The sequence below is a fragment of the Thermobia domestica genome, chromosome 11, assembly GCF_964235325.1.
Source record: "Thermobia domestica chromosome 11, izTheDome1.hap1.1, whole genome shotgun sequence".
NCBI lineage: Eukaryota > Metazoa > Arthropoda > Insecta > Zygentoma > Lepismatidae > Thermobia > Thermobia domestica.
Window position 1 is genome coordinate 81,754,474 of NC_137464.1, and position 21,283 is coordinate 81,775,756.

The window sequence follows — 21,283 nt, forward strand, 5'->3', positions numbered from 1 at the left end:
ACTTATTTTCAATGGGAAGTTTATATACCGTGTTTCGTTTCAGTAACTTGAGACGCTCATGAGATACTCTGGTTTTAGCATATATTTTGATCATTTTTTTTCCTCTTAGGGTACGTCCTTTATTCAGGACGATACGATAAAAATCCGTTAAATGTAGGTACTAATAATTAAAAAAAAAAACATTGATTTTAAACAGTTTAATATCTTACTCTCTTAGAAGTGGAATTTTCGAAAACGATTAAATACATATTCTCTTATTTTTAACTAAGAGTTTATCGAATATACCTAACTTCACATTTCCAACTTAACCAAATCCTCACATTGAATACCTTCTGAATAAAGAAAGGGAAATGGCAATGTTATAGAAATTAGCCTCTTTATCCCCATAAGATTAAATTTTTGAAAATATTCAAACACGTACTTTAATTTAAGTGTTTATCTATCGAATTTCATCTTCAAGTTAAGCGAATTCTCACATTCCTAACTATCTGAATAAACAAAGGGAAATTTGAATATTACAAAAATGACCATTGATCTAATGTTAGAATTTTCGATAGGTATATGTTCGACCATTTTCAAAAATCTAGCGTATACCCATCTACGTATAAGCCTATATTCGTTCTTTCGTAAATTTGTAATGAGTATACGCCGAACTATAAAATATTAGGCGAGTATACGCTGTACTCCCATATGCACCTCCTTCATCGCTGGAAATGTTCCTCTTTCCTTCTCAGGAGCGTTACTTCCTGAACAAACAAAGGGAAACTTGAGTATTTTAAATATTTCCTCTTTAGGAGCGGAATTTTCGAAAACACTGAAGTACGTACGCATTCTCTTATTGTTAACGAAGAATTTATGTGCCTACTTTCAACTCTAACTTTAGACACTCATGAGATATTCAATTCTTGGTAGAAATTTGAAAATCCCATATACTCCCCTTAGAATTGGTGTTTCAAAATGTTCTTCCTTGCAGAGGCGTACGCAGAATTCATCAAGAGGGGATTCAATAACTCAATCAGGACAAATTTTATTTGTATGTATATACGGATACACGTATATATCCTAACATAGTACCGGTAAATGTTTTTTCATAATATTTAGCTCGAGTGTGTTGAAGGAAAGTTGACACACTGAAACACCTTCCTTTCGTATACCACAACTTTCTTGTTTCTTGCTTTCGTGACAAGAGGAGTATTATGTCCAGATTTCACTTTCTACCTATAGTAGTATATCCTGGGCGATAATGAGTTACTTACTTCTATCCTTTTATATAATAATTTAGAAGTAAAGATTAGATAAGATATTCGTTTAGACACAGCAATTTCCAAGAACATAAACAATAACAAGGGGATCGCGATCGCTGAGTGGTACAGCGCTGACCTCTGGCACGTGGGGTCTCTGGTTTGATCCCAGCTGTCGCCAAGTGGACTATATATGCTATATGCTAATTTATGGATCTAATAGATATCTAAATGGAAACAACAGCCCCTTACAAGAAGGGCTGCGAAACGGGGGCTCCATTATAGGCGGAGCTGGATGATAGGGGCCTCATTACAAGTGGGGCTAAGAAATAGAGCCCTATTACTTGCTTCATAAAAGCCTAGTATATAACAATAAAAAACACCATTGTTGTATGTGCGCTTTATCTTATTTGCATTTTCTTGTTATTTGGAAATTACAATTCAATCAATTTTTTCTTTAATTTTTTTGGGCCTCCAAGAGAGTGGGGCCCTAAGCTATACCTTGTTTGCTTATACGTAAATCCGGCTCTGTTCATGGTAGACAAACACCGTGTGCAGTGGCATACGCAGAGTTTCATTAAGGGGAAGCTTCAAGCATTCAAACTCATATAAGGACAAACACTTCTTTTTTGTACATGTATCGCAGTAATATAAAGATACTTGTCTTCTTCACCATTATTGGTGTTTATTCACTTTTGCACCCTCCAAGTATTGTGCAACAAATGTTAAGAAGAAAAGTTTTTATTCAACTGTTTAAACTTATTTTTTCTTTACTGGAAATAATATATTATTTTTTAAAAATTCTGTTAATTGTTCCAAATACTCTTTAAAATTGTTTTTTTTTTCATGTTCTTTTTTTTTTTTTTTTTAAATTAAAGATTGACATATTACTTCCTTGTATAACCAGTTTTGGATAAAAGAGATGACGAGAGATTTTATATATATATAAATAAATTAAGTCCTCATTTTGATCTGAATTGTACCATTGCTTTTATTCCTTTCCAGTTATTTGATGCCAAAACAAGTTTATAAGAAAATGGTGCGTATATATAAAGATACAGTTTTATTATTCCATCATATCTTGCTCAAGGGGGGGGGAGCTGCATGGGTTTTGTAGAGGTTTCTCCCGTGTCTTTTCGTCGTTTTACTATTATCATCCACTGCTTTATCACCGTTTCCCTTAGCCTCAGCGCATAATAGTGGGACGTAAAATTCAATAAATAAATAAATAATAACAAGAGTGAAATACTTTTTCTTCTGTGATCCTTTACGTAAGAAGCTAGTGTCAATATATTAAGCATTTTCTGCCCTCCGAACATTTTCTACCCGTATCTTCACTCGTTCTTTTTTGGTTTTAATTTAACTTTTCTTCTAGTGTTAATACCCTCACAAAGGTAAACAGAATCTTGTTTAGTTATGCTACACGTACATGTGTTTCCGTTAATTGTGTCAATGACTTTGATTTCATTCAAGAATGTGTTGTGTGAAGTCATGACAATTAATTTTAAAAACCTTGTCGGCGATATTCAGAGAGAATTCGTTAATCAAGAGCTAGTCAAGCGATTAATTAGTATCATGTTAGCTCTGAACTAAGGAAGGTATACTTTTTGGTATTCAGAGTCTGCTTGGAGTTAAGCTAAGTTGATTTGGGCATGATCAATTAAAATAACTCCAATACATAGGGCAAGAAAAATAAATGCATGCGCATGCGTAGTCTGTAAAAATGAAAATATATGAAATACGGAAGTCGAAATATTTTCTTTCCGGTTTGACAACAAAATAACTTATAAATAGTTGTGAAATCAGATTATAATTAACTTATTCATTTCTGATGGATGTATTTATGGCAGGAATAAGTAGAAGGATTATGTTGTAATTATAATGGAAGATAATTTATCTATAAGTTGTATGTGTCCCTCAGAAACTGGATATTTTCTACTCATCTCGCCTTGTTCACTTTATGAAACAGTTCTGCTATTGCAGAGGACTGAGCTAATTAGCTGCTTCATAGTTTATTCACCCGATGTAGTGAAAGGAAAGGATGAAAGACAAGTAAATAATTACCTCTGTATTCTCATAGTGTAAATTTACTATGGCTAAAACAGGGTTCCCTCTGCTCTAAATTAATTAGCCACATGTGATAAACTTAGTCAACTACTACGTGCTAATCAGTGATTCTGAATATACTTCTGATAACCATACATTAGTCAAACCCTTAGTATGGTGCTAATCATACGTCAAAACGACTCTGCATAAGGCCCTCATGGAATCGACTAGACACGTACTTATCCAGTTAGAATAAAAATTTCACGAGAACTAAAACGTAAAACTAAACATAAAAACATGATCCAGATGAAATGAATAGTTGCACACAGCGTCGGATTTCCGACTAGACAAACAAAGACTGCTCAGGGTCGCAGTACTCAGAGAGTCCGCAAAACAAAAAATCAACACTTGGAACAATTCTTTTTTCTTCTAAATTATGTATTATTCTAACGTTTTAAGTTTTGTTTGGTTTCGTTCATTATCACTCTAAAATAGCAAATCTAAATTTTGGGGCTGAACTTGCATTTATACGGCATCGGGAATTTTATTCATCATCTCGGGGACCCCGAAAACTATAGATTCAACACTAATGTCGGTTATTTTTTATTATGTTTACATGCCACACCCTTCCAGCCCTCCTAGGAGTGTTTAACTCCACATTTTTTTTTACCAGATTGTAAGTCATATGTAAATTCAACTTGTTTGTTAGAAATGAGTTTATATACCGTGTTTAATCTTCCAAACATGAAAAATTTGTGGCATACTTTTTCTTTTACATATATTTTACACCACCTCTTCCTCTTTGAAGCCTCATCCTCAGGCTGGTAGCCAGCCTAAAATTGTAGGGAGGCCCGGCTGAAATTAGGGGGCCCCGATCCAAACGTATTGTAGGTCACCACCATACTATAGTTCATTTACAAGGCTATCGTGAACATTTTAGGCGATCGCCCCCCCAGAAGAGGAAACTTTCTTATTTTATATATATAAATAAAACCCATCCCAATGTTTGGAGCCCTTAAAAGTACCAGTATGACAACCCACCGCCCCCCCGGAAGTCGGTCCTGGATCCGCCCCTGCCTAAACCCCCCTGGATATGGGCCTGCTCCTCCCTCTTAAGATATGAACCAACCTACACCTACAGTCATGGACACCTACAGTAGGTGGGCAAAGATGCAGTTGCCTTCCTGGAGTTTTGAAGAGTATGCAGTTCTTGGAAGTGAATGTGAAAACATACTAATTTGCTCCCACATACGATACTATAAATATAAATACTACAGGATTACAGTATTTATATTTAAATACTATAATACTACAGTTTATTTACTTGTAGTTAATGAAGTTATGTGTGTAAATAATTGTCGTTCTATATGATTATTTATGTATACATGCGCATCAAACTGTGTGTGTATTTGTGACTGTGGATATGTACAGGATTTTTGATTCACACTTGGAATTGGTCTTTTGTCTCTCCTTGGAATTGATTTTTTGCCCCCCTTGGAAAAAATCTTGCGGGCGTTACTGCTTAAGGCTTCTTCAATAAAATAACTTTGAAGTATGCTAAACCAACGGAGCCATTTGTATACCGGACAAACAAAGAAATGTTGATTTTTATATATAAAATACGTAAAGAGTCTATATATACCGAGGCATGGCATGGCAAGTGAAATCCGCCCTCAAGGGAACTCATTTTCAGAGTGTGACAGAGATGCAGCATTAAACAACAGCGGAACTCAAGATGGTAACACCTGAAAATTTTCACAACTGCTTCCAACAATGGAAACTTCGTACACAAGCGTATATATATAGATTGAAGGGGAGTATGTTGAAGGGCATTTAATTTGTAAGTTTCTGACAATAAACCGTACTTTCAATAAGTCCCGTTATTTTTTAGTCAGACCTCGTAAACTAAGGGCCTTATGCAGAGTCGTTTGACGAGTGATGAGTGCCATACTAAAGAGTTCGACTAACATATGTTTCCTTTAGTATGACGCTAATCATACGTCAAAACAACTCTGCATAAGGCGGTAAGTGTTTATTTTCCATAATATCTTGTCAAGAGCGGGTTAAAGCCCTGATCATCGCTTGCATATGCTACTGTTGAAATACATTTCTTTATTTAAGTAAACACGTACGTTAGTAAATGAAGAAGACAGAAGATACCGATGCATGTGTTGAATTTTTAAACTTAAGTTTTGCTCTCATATTTCCGTATCTTGTGAAAGGACACGCACATGAGAAAATTTTTAAAATTTTTCATTTTCTTTTCTCTCTATTTCAGTGTGTAGTAGTGCTGCCGCAAGATCAATTGTATGATGTGACTGATATTCAAAGCGCGTTTGGGGACCAGGAAGCAGAGACGCAATTGGTATCCAAGTGCGGAAGCTTGGAGGTGGCCTTTGCGTATGATGCACCTATGAGGAAAATGACTGTCCACGTTCTTCAGGCCAGGGATATCCCAGCTAGGGACAGAGGAGGCGCTTCACATACTCAGGTAATTATTATTATTATTTTTTCTCATGGCATTGTCATGTTCTCGCTATATGAAACATCTTTACGTGTTATCCCCAGATAAGATGTGTATGAGTTTCTGTGTCGCCTCCTGACTAACGCATTTAATTCCAATACGTGCCTTTACTGGTTGACACTGTATCAATACAGTGTCACCGATAAAAACCAAGTAGCGATTTTCACTTTGATAGTAGGTCCCGTCTTTCATAAGGAAGTAGAGCGTAATTAATCAACTTAAATATTTGTATCTGAAAGAAATATCAATATGCAACTTGTCAATGGATTTGACTCCGCACTGTCCACTCAGTAAAATCATTATGCATTCCTTCTACGTGAAGAATCGAGAGTATGACAATATTAACTTGGTTTTCCTTATGAGCACTATTTCCACAAAGAAACCAGAGGTACAAGCTACATTTGACAAAAAAGTAGTCATCTATCAGCAATGTTTCTTCGAGGCATACTTTCTGGGGGGAGGGCGTTTTCCCGGAGTTGACCAACCACTCCCTAAATCAAGGAAGAATTATATTGCTATTGCCAATATACCAAAATAGTGTATATCTGAGTTCTACCTCACATTCTGATTTTGTCCTACCTACCTATGATTCTTTCTGAGTTTTTGTTTAAAAAGTGTTTGTTTGTTACCAAACCCTGCATACTTGCCAGGCCTGCTCTCTGTGATTATTTTCTTTACCTCCAAATTAAAATTATGACTGACGGGTTGCTTCCTTGATGATAATTTCGCTATACAGAAAGCAGTGACGATGACATTGAACATGATTACATTCCAGAACTTCCAGAAGTCATTCCATGGCTTACTAGATCATGCAAAGCTATATGTGGACAAAAGAAGTTCCTACTTTGAATAAACCAAGAAAAGTTGATCCTACGTCTTCATCTTCTTCTTCTTCTTCTTCTTCTTCTTCTTCTTCTTCTTCTTCTTCTTCTTCTTATTATTATTATTATTATTGTTATTATTGTTATTATTATTATTATTATTATTATTATTATTATTATTATTATTATTATTATTGCATAGCCTAAGAATAATAAATCATTACCTAGGTATAATAATTGGGATTGATCCAAAAGGTGTTGTTAGTTCAACTTCATGTCCTAATTGTCTCACAGTAGTGTTTACCTGAACTTATTATTTTGCGAAGAAAGTAAGGTAGAGATGATTGTAAAAATTATTGCTGTAACTTTTAAAATTATATTGTTTGTTTGTGTTTTCGTACAGGTGCGTCTGTTGCTTCTTCCGAGTAAGAAGCAGAAATACAAGACAAAAATAAGACACGGTGATAATCCACAGTACCTGGAAAGTTTCTTGTTTCATCGAGTGAACCCAGGTAAGGGCTTATAAACAATAGTGCTCCCTTCTAAAATGATTATTTAACGTACTTTTATTTCCTAACAGCTGAGTTTATAACATAAGTCAAGGAAGGATAAGGTTTAATTTATTTTATTCTCATTGTAGAAATGTTTCAATAAAATTGTAATTTAATACCTGGCTACAATGTTTTAGATTTACAATTCAAGGTAAGAAAGAATCAGACATCCAGTGGAATTCCATTTTTCTTTAAATAAAGAAGTTGTGAGAGCATTTAGAAACGTTTGAAATGTGAATGTGGAGATGGATGGACAAAATTAATATCAAAAAAGCAGCAAAATTAGAAAAGAATAAAAAGGGGTTATATTTTTAAGAATTAGACTATCAGCATATTGATTAGAGGACAGGATAGGCAAGCCGAGGTGTGTACAGGCAGGAAGCTGTGAACAATGGACCAAAGCCTCGTACCTCTTACCGCATACTCATCCGAGCGTGTCTCTCCAACATTGTGATTGAAACACAAAGTGAATGCAACCATGTTTCTCTCTCCTACCTCGACTTGCTGATCCGTCGTCTGGTCAATATGCGCCTAACCTTAAAATAGGTCAAGGAATTGACTATGCAGCAAGTAAGAATTGTTAATACGAATCGGTTAGCTGGTAATGGGAAATTACGGATGCTTTAACGTTGTTTTCGAGTATGACATCCTTTTCAGCAAGTGCTATATAAAATGTGTTTTATTCAAAAACTATCCTTCTTTTATTCATTACAAAATCGAGTATTCAGATAGCACAATCCTTCAAAATAGTTCTCTTGGGTTGGCGCACACTTCTTCCAACGGCTCTCCCACTGTTACAGGACTGAAACGTATCTTTTGGGATTACGCATAGCTGGGCTGTCGCAATCTGTATAATGTCTTCTCTGGACTGAAATCTGGTTTCTTTTCAATAAATCAGATCCATTACCTGCAAATTAAGAGTATCGTCACAACAATTAACACAATTATTTCGTGACAAACTAAGATTCTTTCTGATTGCACAGACTAATTCATACGATTAACAAAAGTAAGAGTATGTACACAACCTCTGTTGCACTTTGTGCCTCAACAGAAGAAAAGCCAGAAATTACAGGGAGAGATGTCGGAAGAGTAGGAAAATTGCAAAGCACAGTTCGTATACATGCGCTATGTTATACCAGAAACATCTTATAGAATGTGAAAAGTAGCCTATCAAATCTGAAAAATATTTCGTCTTCGTAGTCTGTTGAATCTTGCGAATCGTTTCCACTTGGGATTCTCCAAGCTTGACGCAATATTTAATGCAGTAGAGTTATTCAAATGTTTCAGTCGTTTTGTCAAAAACGACATTCCGATGCCCCTCACTTACACCTACTCATTTGTCAGTGGTTTAGTAGCTACTGACTGTTTCTGCAGGCTTAAAAAGGAAACGAATGCGCATTAGGACCACCTATATAAATGATCAAATCATACCTCCCTAACTACATTTGTTTAAGCCAAAAAAAGAAAAAAAAGTAAGGCCAGATACTTTTTGAACAAATCTCTTATGCTCAACTGGAAAGCTGCTTCAAGTCTCATCTCAAACTCACAAGATGTTAGTATATACATAGTACTGAGAACCAAGGTCAGCCTAAGAAGGTACAGGTCTCAGACTGATTGATTGAAAGCCCAGAAATACTATGAAGTTCACAAACCTGAAATGAGGTCGAGAGGGAGCCGTTTCATAAAACTATCAAGTTCTACAAATGATTTTTTTTTTGTTTCAAAATGTTATAAAGCAGAAAAATTACAATAGCAGTAAAATAATTTGTTACCTGTAATTTTTGCACAATTTCTATTTTTATTTTATTCAGTTATATTACAAAACTAGTACTTTTGTGAAGCAGGCCCCTAAATTAATATGACATTCTATTTCATTCAAGATATAATCCGAAGAAAATGTTGGTGGATTGTACCGACTTTGATTTATGAATATATATATATAGTGTGTTCCACTAATAACACTAAGGCCCATCTCCTGAAGAAACCAAGGTAGATAGAAACATGAAACCTTTTGTAACCTTCAAGGGAAATAAAAGGCAAGATTATGCTAACATGGAAAACCCTCCATGAGGTGTGCTCAAGGGGCTTACAGGAGGTTACTACAAAATTTTAAATAGCAGCTCCCACCGTGTGGTATCTCATTTGAAAGGTAATCATGTGTACAGACCAATTTTGGAAATTACATGTCGCTAGCGTGCCCCTATCCAACTTGGCGGCCATCCGTAAGTACGGTCGAAGTACTCGTAGTTACCCCTCGTAACCCCCTTATACCCCTCTCATGGTTGATTTTCCTTATCACCATAATGTCTCTTGTGTCCCTTCAAGGTTACAAAGGATTTCATGCTTTTATCTGCCTTGGTTTCTTCAGGAGACGGGTCTTACTGTTAGTGTTATGGGTGGAACGTACTTCGACCGTACCTACGGATGACCGCCATGTTGGATAGAGACATGCTAGTGACAGTAGTTTCCTAAACTTGTCTCTACATGTGATTATCTTTCAAACGAGGTACTACACGGTGGGGATTGCTGTTTAAAATTTTGTAGTTACCCCAGGAACTCTCTTAGGCCTTTCTCTTGGGGGATTCTCCTTATCAGCATAATGTTCTCTTTTATGTGCATTGAAGGTTACAAAAGGTTCAAAAGGTTCAAAAGGTTTCATGTTTCTATCTGCTTTGGTTTCTTCAGGAGACGGGCCTTAGTGTTATTCGTAGAACGCACTGTATATATATGTACAGTGGCGGATCCAGGATATGATCAAGGGAGGGGCTGAGCCATAGTTTGCCATTTTATCCAGTGTAAAGTAGGATTGAAGCCCATTTTATCCAGTGTATACCTGAGCGTCAAGGGGGGGGCTATAGCCCCTATAGCCCCCCTTAGATCCGCCACTGTATATATATATACATAGGATATATAGGATTATAAGAAACTATTTGAACAAACTTCGGGAGCTGATAGCCGACACCGAAACTAGCAAAAAAGTCCTTTGAAATTTTGGTACGTGAGGGATAGTTTCTGCGATATAAGGTGCCGAAAGCGTGGGAAAATGAACTTTAGAGGGCTGTAATTCAAAACCAACACAACGTAGAGAGTGCGGTTAGAATATGATACTCGAAGTCATACGTGCTCGATTGAAAAAGGTATGTTTCAAACCTCTGCAAAATGTGTGCGAGGGATTCCCCAAAGAAATATTGGATTCCTATAACCTGGCAAGTAATCTCTACGTTCCTATATATACACACAGGGTCTCTAATAACAATAATATTATCCGGGGAGAAGTCTGGGTATGTTCTTCCATAGTAACAATGGAAATGTTCCAGACAGACAAAGAAGAATTCTAATTTTCAACCTCCTATAAAAGTTTTCTTCGTCTTTGGCTGCATTTCAAACAAAAAATGAAGGTTTTGAGTTTAAATTATACAAAGTATATACTAACATTCACCTAGTATGTGACTTGGGCATCCTAATCGGTTTGTTATATTCCTAATATAACGTCAACCGATCGTAGTAGCTTTCGATTGTTAGACGTTAATAAAGAACTGTTACTTCACAAATATCCTACATTTTATTCAACGCAGTCCTTTTATACATAAACACTAAAATCAGCAACAAGTTGTTGATATCTAAAGTGATCACCACATACATTAACTCTCAACTTTGCATTACCGATATAGAAATAATCTACAAATTTATTATTTACACACGTTACACACAATTTAAAATGTTTCACTTCACTTCAGTTAACTTCAGTTGATTTCTTCTTCGTCGTCTTCTTTAATCCATAGAAAAATTGCGGAAACTTATAGAAATCTTCGTATGTAGAAAATGCCTATATACAAATCTGAAGAATTGTGTCCCCTATACAATTTAAAATCAAATAGGTTTGCGTTTTTGAATGAAGTTGTTTATAAATAGAACCCAGTTCTTGTGCTGGTTTCCTTTGTTCAAAATGATTCGAACACATTTCTCTCTGCTGACTATGATGTTTTCTTGATGACTTTGATATCCCCGAAGTTTTGTTTGGTTATCTTGGATATTTTGATGAGTCAGAAACCATTGAATCCTGAACTTTCACGTTTTTTATATATTCTTTCATTGTAGTCCTGATATTTATTTTAGTTATCTAAGAGTAAGAACTGTCGTCTTGACAAATTGCCTCGTAGACACTAGTTTGTACAATGTTGTTAACAAAGTACTTTTTAGTAATCCGAAAAATGCTTCTTAATACTTTAGGGGATTTGGAGCTAATATGAAACCAAAATCCTTTTTGCAGCCTTGTTCAGTCTTGAAAACAATTTAAGTCAGTATGGAAAGAAAATCTAATTATTCTTGGAGTGTCTAGCAGTCGAAGGCAAAATGGTTGCAGAAATCATGCTAGGAATATAATAATAATCCGACTAGTATTTCCCGCCACATAATGGTTGGTGTTAGTGTTCGGTAATCTTTACAAAAAGTGCCAGATAGTGTCTGTGTTAATGTATAAAATATTATTTAGTACTAACTTATTATTAATAATATACTTTTAAATAAAAAGAGTGAGTGTATATATATTTTTATAATTTTAAAAATGATGTTCTTTTCCGCAGAGGATGTAAATAGTATGGGAGTGAGGTTCAGACTTTATGGCTGTGAGCGAATGCGGCGTGAGCGAATGATTGGTGAATGTATTGTAGGATTTTCAATGATAAATCTTGTACTCGAGACGAATATGTGGCTTACTCTTGAACCCAGGGCGAATATTGCGGTAAGTTGATCATTATCTGCATTCTAGTTTACTCCTAACTCGTTTTACTTTATGCTAAATTTTTAATTTAAAAACGTTCTCTATCATTGCTAGGAGTGACAGTTAATCTTAAAATCAATAAATAATACCATTAAGTTTGAAATACTCTATTGATGTCCTTAAATATCGTGTTACTTTTTATCAGATGTGGTATTTGCATTAATCAGTATAAAATTGAAAGGAAATAGTTCAAGACTATGATGAATTAGTCGAAATAAACCCGGAAGATTATACCAGCATCAGGACATTTTCTTAAGTCGCGCTGAATCGATGAAAAGTGGGTTTGAATAATTCAAGCATGATCAGAAAATACCACTATTGTCTACCAAATCTGGCCTGCGCACGAGATCATGTCTTTTCTACAAAGTAGCAGTGTGCCGAAAGCATAATTATTTTTATATGTATCATATAGTGGAAGTTAGGAACATATACAAAATATACATAATAGCTTTAAAACATTCGGAGTTGATTCCTTGTAACTGTTTAAAGAGAACAGTAATTACAAACACAGGTTGAATGAAAGCTCGAAACATGTTAAGAAAAATCCACTCTAATACGAATGAAATAACTAATAAATGGAGTAATTTGACGGCAATCGTACCCATCGAATCAAATTATGCCGAAACAAATTACTAATTAACTTTATGAAACAGATTCACGAAAAACAATGGTGTATTTATCATATTTTCCTTCACAAAAGAATTTGTAATCTTTTGAATTATTTTGAATAGTGTTTATTTACCAAATATTCTATCATGTAGTGATTCCAAAGATGCGACTACCTTTGTCTTTCCTTCAATTGCTATTAGTTTATGCATTTCATTTCAGAGTTTATAGCTCTTTAAAATATTGGTAACAACATTTTTAGACGCTTCATACTCTTGAACAAAATAGTTTACGAACATACATTTTTGTTAAAACTTTTTCTCTGGTTTGGTATGTATAGAATTAATTCGGAAGCTCGAAAGATTGTATGTATTCTATGTAATATTAATTTCATGTATAATATTCAAGTCTGTTGTTCACACGAGACTGTAGTGTAATTTCGCTTTGTTAACTTACATAGTTTGACTGCATGTTTGAACATATTGTGCGTTTGCCGATAGTTCCTATTGTATATACTGGTGCAATTTTTCACAGCCTTTACTCAATTTTCCAACAGGCGTGTACTTCAAAAACAATAAGGTATCTTCTTTCCTTATTAAAAAGAGTACCACGAAGAAATTTTAAATTTCACCAAAAATCTATAAATGATATTACTATTTTCTGTTTAGAAACATAAGCGTTTTGTTTAACAGGAAAATACCCTGCAACCCCAGTTAACAAAGCATGTGTCAAAACAATCCTTATTATAATAGGAGAATGTCTCGGTTTGTGTAACGCTAATTTCTAATAGTTCACTGGTGGCACTATGCTCTGTCTGCCTGCCTGCCTGGCGCTAATAGATGACGCTAGCGTGCAACAAACCGAAGACTTGGGAGGAACAAATCTCTGTTAAGAAACTTAAATACATTATTTACCGCAACAGTCAAAAGATTTTTTGAAGGGGGTGTCATTTCCAATGCAGTGGGTATACACGACAACTACACGCTCCTTCCTTGGGGCTACAAGCCCCACTTAGTTGCAAAAGGGAAGCCAAAGATACAGCTGGAGTTGAAATAATCTGAAATTCTTTTTTTAAAAAAAACTTTATGATTCTAAAACAAGGGGAGGGGGTAGATATTGACAAAAGACCAATCAACTATAAAAGTTTTTGTGCTTATAACGAATATTATATTGTTAATGTTCTTCGTTCCGCCCAGTGTGTGTGATCTATCTCCATCTGACATATGACTTTATTAGTTGGTAATAGTTCGTGTAATTTTGACACATTTTTATCTGTTCCATGAAACAGTTAAAAAATACAAATAAATCACAATGAGAAGCTCTTTAATTATGTATGGTACCATAAAGGAAGGAAATAATCGATTATATATATAGGTGTGAAGTCAATTATATACAAAGATTGAAAATACACGATTGGACAGGAATTGAACCCGCTCTTCGACTTGCCGTGCCGATGTGTGCAGTCCTGTGAACAATTACGTTACGTAATCCGCTTGCTGAACCGTCAGAGATGTTCTGAAATTTAACAACTAGGTTGTCCAAACATAACTGGAGTTGTGGTTTAGGCCATTCGCTTTGAATGGTTGAGCACCGATATCCAAGCGGATGAATGCATGAATGTTAAGGAAGTAAAGTGCTTAGTGTAGTGTTATATTTGAGCATGTTAAGCCAGAGACCTAAATTCAATTCTTGATCCAGTCGTGCACTTTTTCACTCTTTGTATAACAAGCTCTCCAATTGTTTATATAAAGGCAGTAGAAATGCATTTAAATTGGTAAATCTAATTTGAAATCAAAGATTTTAATATGAGGATTTATACTGCCTTCAAATAAGGAACAGGAGAGCTTAAGATAATGATTACGATAGTAAATTCGTGTCTGTATTTTCAATAAATTACCTCAAAAATAAATTTATGTTAATATTTCAACTTTCGTAATTGTGCACCATGTTATATGTGTTATCAATATGCATAGATTACTTCATAATATCTGTTTTTATAAATTAATTTTCTCATTGCATTCCAGCACAACTCCTCATCAGCGGACCTGATGAGTTTGGCGCGGAGTGATAGTACAGGCTCCACGCACTCCATGCAACATGGAGGCGTTCCAGAGCTATTGCTTGGTCTGGCATACAATGGCACAACAGGCAGACTGTCGGCGGAAATCGTAAAAGGGAGCCATTTTAGGTAAATCATGTAAACTTTCGTATGCTTTGTACTCAATGGATATCTAATGTGTATTCATTTCAAATTGGAACGAAGTAGGTGTTAATAAAGCTGTCTGATAGCAAGAGCTTTAATTTGTTGATAAATTTATAAGTACATTATAATATTACTGATAAATTTCGGTTTAAAATTGGAAATAAGCAAAGGTTGAAACTATTTATATACCAATTAGATCACATAACAATAATGAAATTGCTGCGTATAAACGGCCCTAGCTTTAACTGTAACTAACATGTATTTTACAAAAAATAAAAATAAATAAAGCAGTGTAAATAGAAGGGATTTACAAGCAGTCTGGTTAGAAATTAAGGACTGAATGAAAATACAAAAGTGCCCCAATTTCATTTTAAGCCTTATTGCTCTGTGGCTCTTCATGCAAACGCTTTTGTACTTCACTATAAAAGATATAAAACATTTTTATCTATTATTTATTTCATACTAGCAGCGTTCACCCCGCTTCGCTGCGGTCACCCCGGAACGCAATAAACTTTGTTACTTAGATAATTTTTACTTTTTCGCTTTCAAGTGATATGATAAAAACCATAGAAGATTGCAGTAAATGTTAACATTATATCGCCTCTCATTTATGTTAACCCTCCCCGCTTCGCTGCGGTCACCCCGGAACGCAATAAACTTTGTTACTTAGATAATTTTTACTTTTTCGCTTTCAAGTGATATGATAAAAACCATAGTAGATTGCAGTAAATGTTAACATTATATCGCCTGTCATTTATGTTAACCCGCCGAGTGACACGGTCATGTGGGTTGCATATAAATACGTTTATTTTTACCTATGATGAACTAACAAAGGATTTGTACGTTATGGACACTTGAATGGTCAATTATCTCAAGACACTGGTAATTAAAAATTAAAGTGATATGATAAAAACCATCTAGGGTCCAAATCCTAATAACCCCCCAAAAATGAAAGAAATTGGTTCAGCCGTATTAGCGTGATGAGGGAACAAAGGATTTGTGCGTTCTCTTTTATATATAAGATTATTTTCACGGAGATGTTTATAATTAAATAAATAAAGCTTTCGTTATTTTTACTTGAACTCACTTTTCAAAGGCAACTGGCTGTCTTTATCATTAGAGTTGTAATAAATTAGAGAATTGCTGTACAATCATTATGACATAATATTATTTATTACATTGCTATAATTTTCTTTTATGCATAACAATCAGATGTTCTTACAACGTCATGCTTAATTCAAATTTAGAATATTAGCATTTTCCTTCCTTTTTAATTAGTAGAATCATTTATGGATTTCTTCTTCTTCTAAACCTTTTCTCCAGTTAGCTTCTTTTGTCACTGTCCTCTATCTATTTCTATCTTGTGTCATATCCACTGTAACACCACAATGCACAATATGGATCTTCTTACAATCTCTCCACTTCTTCTTTGCTCAACCTCGCGCTCGTTTCCCATTCAGTTCTATAACATCCACGCGGTGAGCTAGGTATATTCATGCCCACCCCATCTAAGTCTACTTTCTTGCACTTTTTCTACTGCTGATCTCATTTTTAATGTTCCTCGAATCACTTCATTCTTAAATTTTGTTCTTCCGCGTCATTTCATACATCCATCGCAACATCTCCATCTCAGCAACATGCAAATTCTGTTCCTCTCTCTTCTTCGTCATCCAACATTCCCCTCTGTATAATATGGGCGATCTCACTACTATTTTGTAAAGCTTTCGTAAACTTTTCCTTTAAGTGCATTGGTTCCCTACTGTCACACAATACTCGTGCCACTTCCCTCCATGTTCTCCATCCACTGCTAATTCTGCTGTTTACATCTTCCTCTATTCCTGCATTTTCCTGTAATATTGATTCCAAGTACTGTAATTGAATTTCTCCACCATTACCACTTCTTCTTCGCATTTTCGATTATTTTTTTACTGAATGAGCAATATGAATATTCCTTCTTGATTTTACTAATTCTAAGTCCTTTTCTCTACTCTGCTCCTCTTCAAGTATCAAATTTCTCTTGCTATGTTGACGTAGTCCCACTCACTAGCACAAAGTCGTCCGAGAATACCACATTCCGAGGTGCTAATTCTTGTATATTCTTTGTAGGCTCATCTATCACCATTGCAAAAGGTATGGGCTAAGACTCGACCCCTGATAAAGTCTCACTTTAACTGTGAACTTTTCTGTTATTCCACACGTGCTCCTCACTTCTGCCCTGCATCCATCATACATATCTTGAATGATACATATGTTATGTTCTGGGCACAAATTTTCTTCAGTGCCCACCAAATAAGATCCCGTGGAACTCTATCATACGTTTTCTCTAGATCGATGACAACCATATGGAGGCTCTTCTTATATTCTCTGTATTTTATCTAAATGAGAATATTGCATCCGTTGTTAACCGTCCTGACGTGAAACCAAATTCGTTCTAAAGTCTTGCCCGCCTACGGTAGGTCCCATAGTTTTGGAGCTATGGACCATTAAAGTTCATTTTTTCATATTTTCGACAGCCTATAACTCCGAAAGGAAGCCTTTGTGCACCCAGAATGGCTATACTTTTTGTCTTATCTTGGTGTCAGGAATCACCTCCCAAACGTTATCAGTGTTGTTTTGAAACGCCCTGTATATATGAGAGAAACGTCTAGACAATGAAACTAATAAATAAATCACGTCTGAGTACTGACTTCCAAACTTGAATCAGAGACAAATTTCTAAAATCCAGTGCTGAAATGTTTTTAGATAATTTAATAATAATAATAATAATAATAATAATAATAATAATAATAATAATAATAATAATAATAATAATAATAATAATAATAATAGAGAATGAAAATAACTAAAACTAACTTAAGAACTTTTTATTAAACTATCATCGTCTAACTGTAGACACGCGTGATTTGCTCCTAATTTGGCTGATTTGCATTATATGATATGCAATCTTGGAAAATTATTAATTTACTCGTTAAATATTATACCTAAATACATATGTATGGATATATTAATCCTCTGCATTCTATTGGATTGCACATTAATAGTATTTCATCTTGTGTAAATGTATTTTACTCCTTTGTTAGCATTTATGTGGTTTTTCTAACATTTTATTTTTCCTTTGAATATTTTAGTGCTATATTTAACAACTTTCTTATTTTAACTTTATTTTCACTTTTTATGTTATTAACAATGCTTTGTGCATTTATTTTCTATCTACTATATTGTATTCATATATTTTGTAACTTGGTATATATTACTTAACTTTAGTATTTATGGGAATATTTTCAGTATTTTTAGCTTTCTTTTTTAAATGTAACTTAGACATTTTTGTAACATTTCTTTGAATTATTTTTTGGATAAAGACATTAGGTGCTGGAGCAACATTAATATATTTCGCACATTTAAATATACTTCCCATTTTATATCAATGTAATTTCTGCTCTAGATGTGTTCCATTCCTTCTATATATTGTTACCTTCACTCTTTGAATTATGTTCTGTGTCATATTCCTTCTTTTTACTTTTTTTTTTCAAAATCAAAATCTATGTCTAATAAAAGGTTGTTGATTTGTAGAAATATGGCGATGACTAGAGCTCCGGATACTTATGTGAAACTGTGCCTCGTGAGCAGCAGCGGACAGGAAATGTCTAGGAGCAAAACGTCCATCAGACGAGGACAACCAAATCCGCTTTTCAAAGAAACTTTCATGTTCCAGGTATGTACATCAAACTTATTTCAAACGATGAACGTAGTAATTAATCACAACAAATGACAGTGACGTTTTATTGAAGAAACTATTATATCTGAATGGCAGTTGCGAAACAAACAATTAATATTGAATTTCCATTTGTCATGACTGAATTCGTGATTTCAGAAATATCATTAGTACTATTTTATTAGTAATTCGTTTAATTAAAGATCTATCTTCCTTCTCTTTCTTTGTTGATAATTTCTTTAATGTATTATAATCGACAAGTATGGTTACCTTCTTCAGAAATAAGTATATGGAAGAATGGTTTTATGTCACAAGTTTTTTTTTCTAAAATCGCGCTTCCTTGTTATCTGTATAAGTTTCATGGATATACAATAAAAAATATCAATGAAGTCTTATAGATAAAATAAAAACAGCAATGAAATCTTATAAAATAAAACCATCAATGAAATCTTATAGATAAAATAAAAGCATCAATGAAGTCCTATAAATAAAATAAAAACCAATGAAATCTTATAGATAAAATAAAAACATCAACGAAGTCTTATAAATAAAATAAACACATCAATAAAATCTTATAGATAAAATAAAAGCATCAATGAAGTCTTATAAATAAAATAAAAACATCAATGAAATCTTATAGATAAAATAGAAACATTAGTACACAAAAGTAGAAATACACAAAAGACTAGATTATAAATATGTGCATCTACTGATGTGAATAATTATTGTGGTTGATATTTGACATTGAAGAACTTCTCTTCAAAGAATGAAATAAGGAACTTATGTTTAAAATGTATTTCGAACGCGAGAATACAGTTGACTTTTTAATAAATTCTGACTACATTCGAAGCACATTTTGTAAAAAGGATATCATTATTTAGAAAAAAAATCAGAAATTTACGCCTTCTCTTTAGCCAAACATTTCTTTCTTTTCGGAAGAATTTTCTCTACTTCAACAGCACAATCTTTTAACGGCAGCCCATTTGTATGACAAAGACTTTAACTCAATCAGCTGCATCTTTGAAAATGCACAAAAAGTTTCTCGTGTTCATTCCTCAGTGTAATCTCAGTTCCAAAAACCTCTAAATAGTGGGAAACAAATGCACATTGCACAGATGTTCAAATGTACAATCTCACTGAGTGATAAAGAGTAGATTCTTTCTATCTGCTGAGTATCGATGACTTTTTTCATACCGCACGAATGGTATTATGTTTTGGCACATTCTAGCGTCTTAAAAAAATCTGCAGGACAGGGGACATAATGTAAATCTGGGACTATGCTGGCTGAACTGGCACGTATAGGACCCCTAGCAATGATCCATAATTGCATATGCAATCTAAGTTTAATACCTGATTCGATTTGAGGGTGTATCATGATTATATTTAATCTAAATTTGTATAAATTTCGAAATATTTACAATTATTCCAAAAAGCTTTTTTAAATAACTACTGTATTATGGTATACATTGTAATGATGACTTTTAAGTTCGTTTAAGAAATAATCCTGTATCTTAAACTATAATATGACATGAGTTATCTATTACGCGTAGAGGGTATAATTGTTAAGTAGAATTATTAACATTTAAATTACATTTGAAATTTTGAGGAAGATCCAAGGTTCAGGGCACAAGTCTTGGGCGGAAACACTGTATATTTTAGAATTAGAAAATTTGAATTTATAAAGATTCATTAAAATTACCGTCAGAAATATTTTTGAAGTATGGCAAAGTTGTTCTGTGCTTCTGAATTATAAAGTGTCATTTACATGTAAATTTCCTTTCATGAAACTACTGAATGAACTAATCTCTTATATTTTCCGTCCGTCCGATTAATTCCCGTTTCTTGTATACCACAAAGCCGTTTCTTGCTATACGCGAATACTCTTTCTTTTGGCGAGAGATACAAAAGCAAACTTTCCGTTAGTGAAATCTTTCTAACGCGTACTGATAATGTTTTTGTTATACGTATTTGTTCCTATGCTTTATGTTTTCGTGTTTTGTTTTCTTTCAAGCAATATGCAATATATCAGAGCAATCAAAAAATTTATTTATTGACCTTGACAACAAGACACATAATTAGTATACTAAAAATATACTCAGATATATAGATACTCAACAATATATAGATACTTATCAAAATAATGGAAACACCCATGTGCTGTAACACGTAATCTTTGTTAGATACTAACATTAAGTATCATGTCTCGTGTCGGTTCTATAATGGGTGATAGTGGACAGTATTCGAGACGGTGTAGCACAGATTCACGTCTACAATAGGGAAGATAGTGGTGTAAAATCGAATACATCTCGTTTTCAAAGAGGCCAAACCAGTACTGCTGCCCCTTCTTTGTCTGCTTGGTGTATGGCGATATTTTTTTCTTTTCTTAAGCTGTTTTCCTTAAAGATAGCATACGCTTTTGCAGACTTTTAAAACGTCTTTATTCAGAAAGAGGCACATACATATTTCATAGATGATGATATATTCTTTATTTTGTAGGTACCGTAATACCTTAACGAATAAAACGTGCATATTTTGAATTTGAAATATGATCCACCAAAACTAAACATAAAAGCATTTTGAAACTTAAAAAGTCTTTGATTAAGTAGTATGAAGAGGAAAGAGATGTTTGGTTAGTTTCCTCTTGAAAACACAAACAACTACCACCAGAAACTCTTCGTTTTTACATTCATAATTTGTTCTGTTGTTATTACGTAGTGCTTTGTCTTAACGCTTGGCTTTAAAAGTCTTCCATTTCTGTTTAGTTTTCCGAAAAAATGAACATTTTTTTTAAAGATTTTA

At 34.1% G+C, this 21,283-nt stretch overlaps 1 protein-coding gene across 2 annotated transcripts in view; it reads left to right on the forward strand.

The window, feature by feature from the left end:
• Positions 1-21,283, forward strand: part of Syt14 (Synaptotagmin 14) — a 474,462-nt gene that overhangs the window by 438,999 nt on the left and 14,180 nt on the right. For both annotated transcript variants that reach the window (XM_081730700.1, XM_081730699.1), the window contains exons 5-9: positions 5,566-5,778; positions 7,036-7,144; positions 11,767-11,924; positions 14,594-14,757; positions 18,343-18,484. In XM_081730700.1, coding sequence (XP_081586826.1) covers positions 5,566-5,778; positions 7,036-7,144; positions 11,767-11,924; positions 14,594-14,757; positions 18,343-18,484 — 786 coding nt within the window. The remainder of the gene's footprint in view (positions 1-5,565; positions 5,779-7,035; positions 7,145-11,766; positions 11,925-14,593; positions 14,758-18,342; positions 18,485-21,283) is intronic.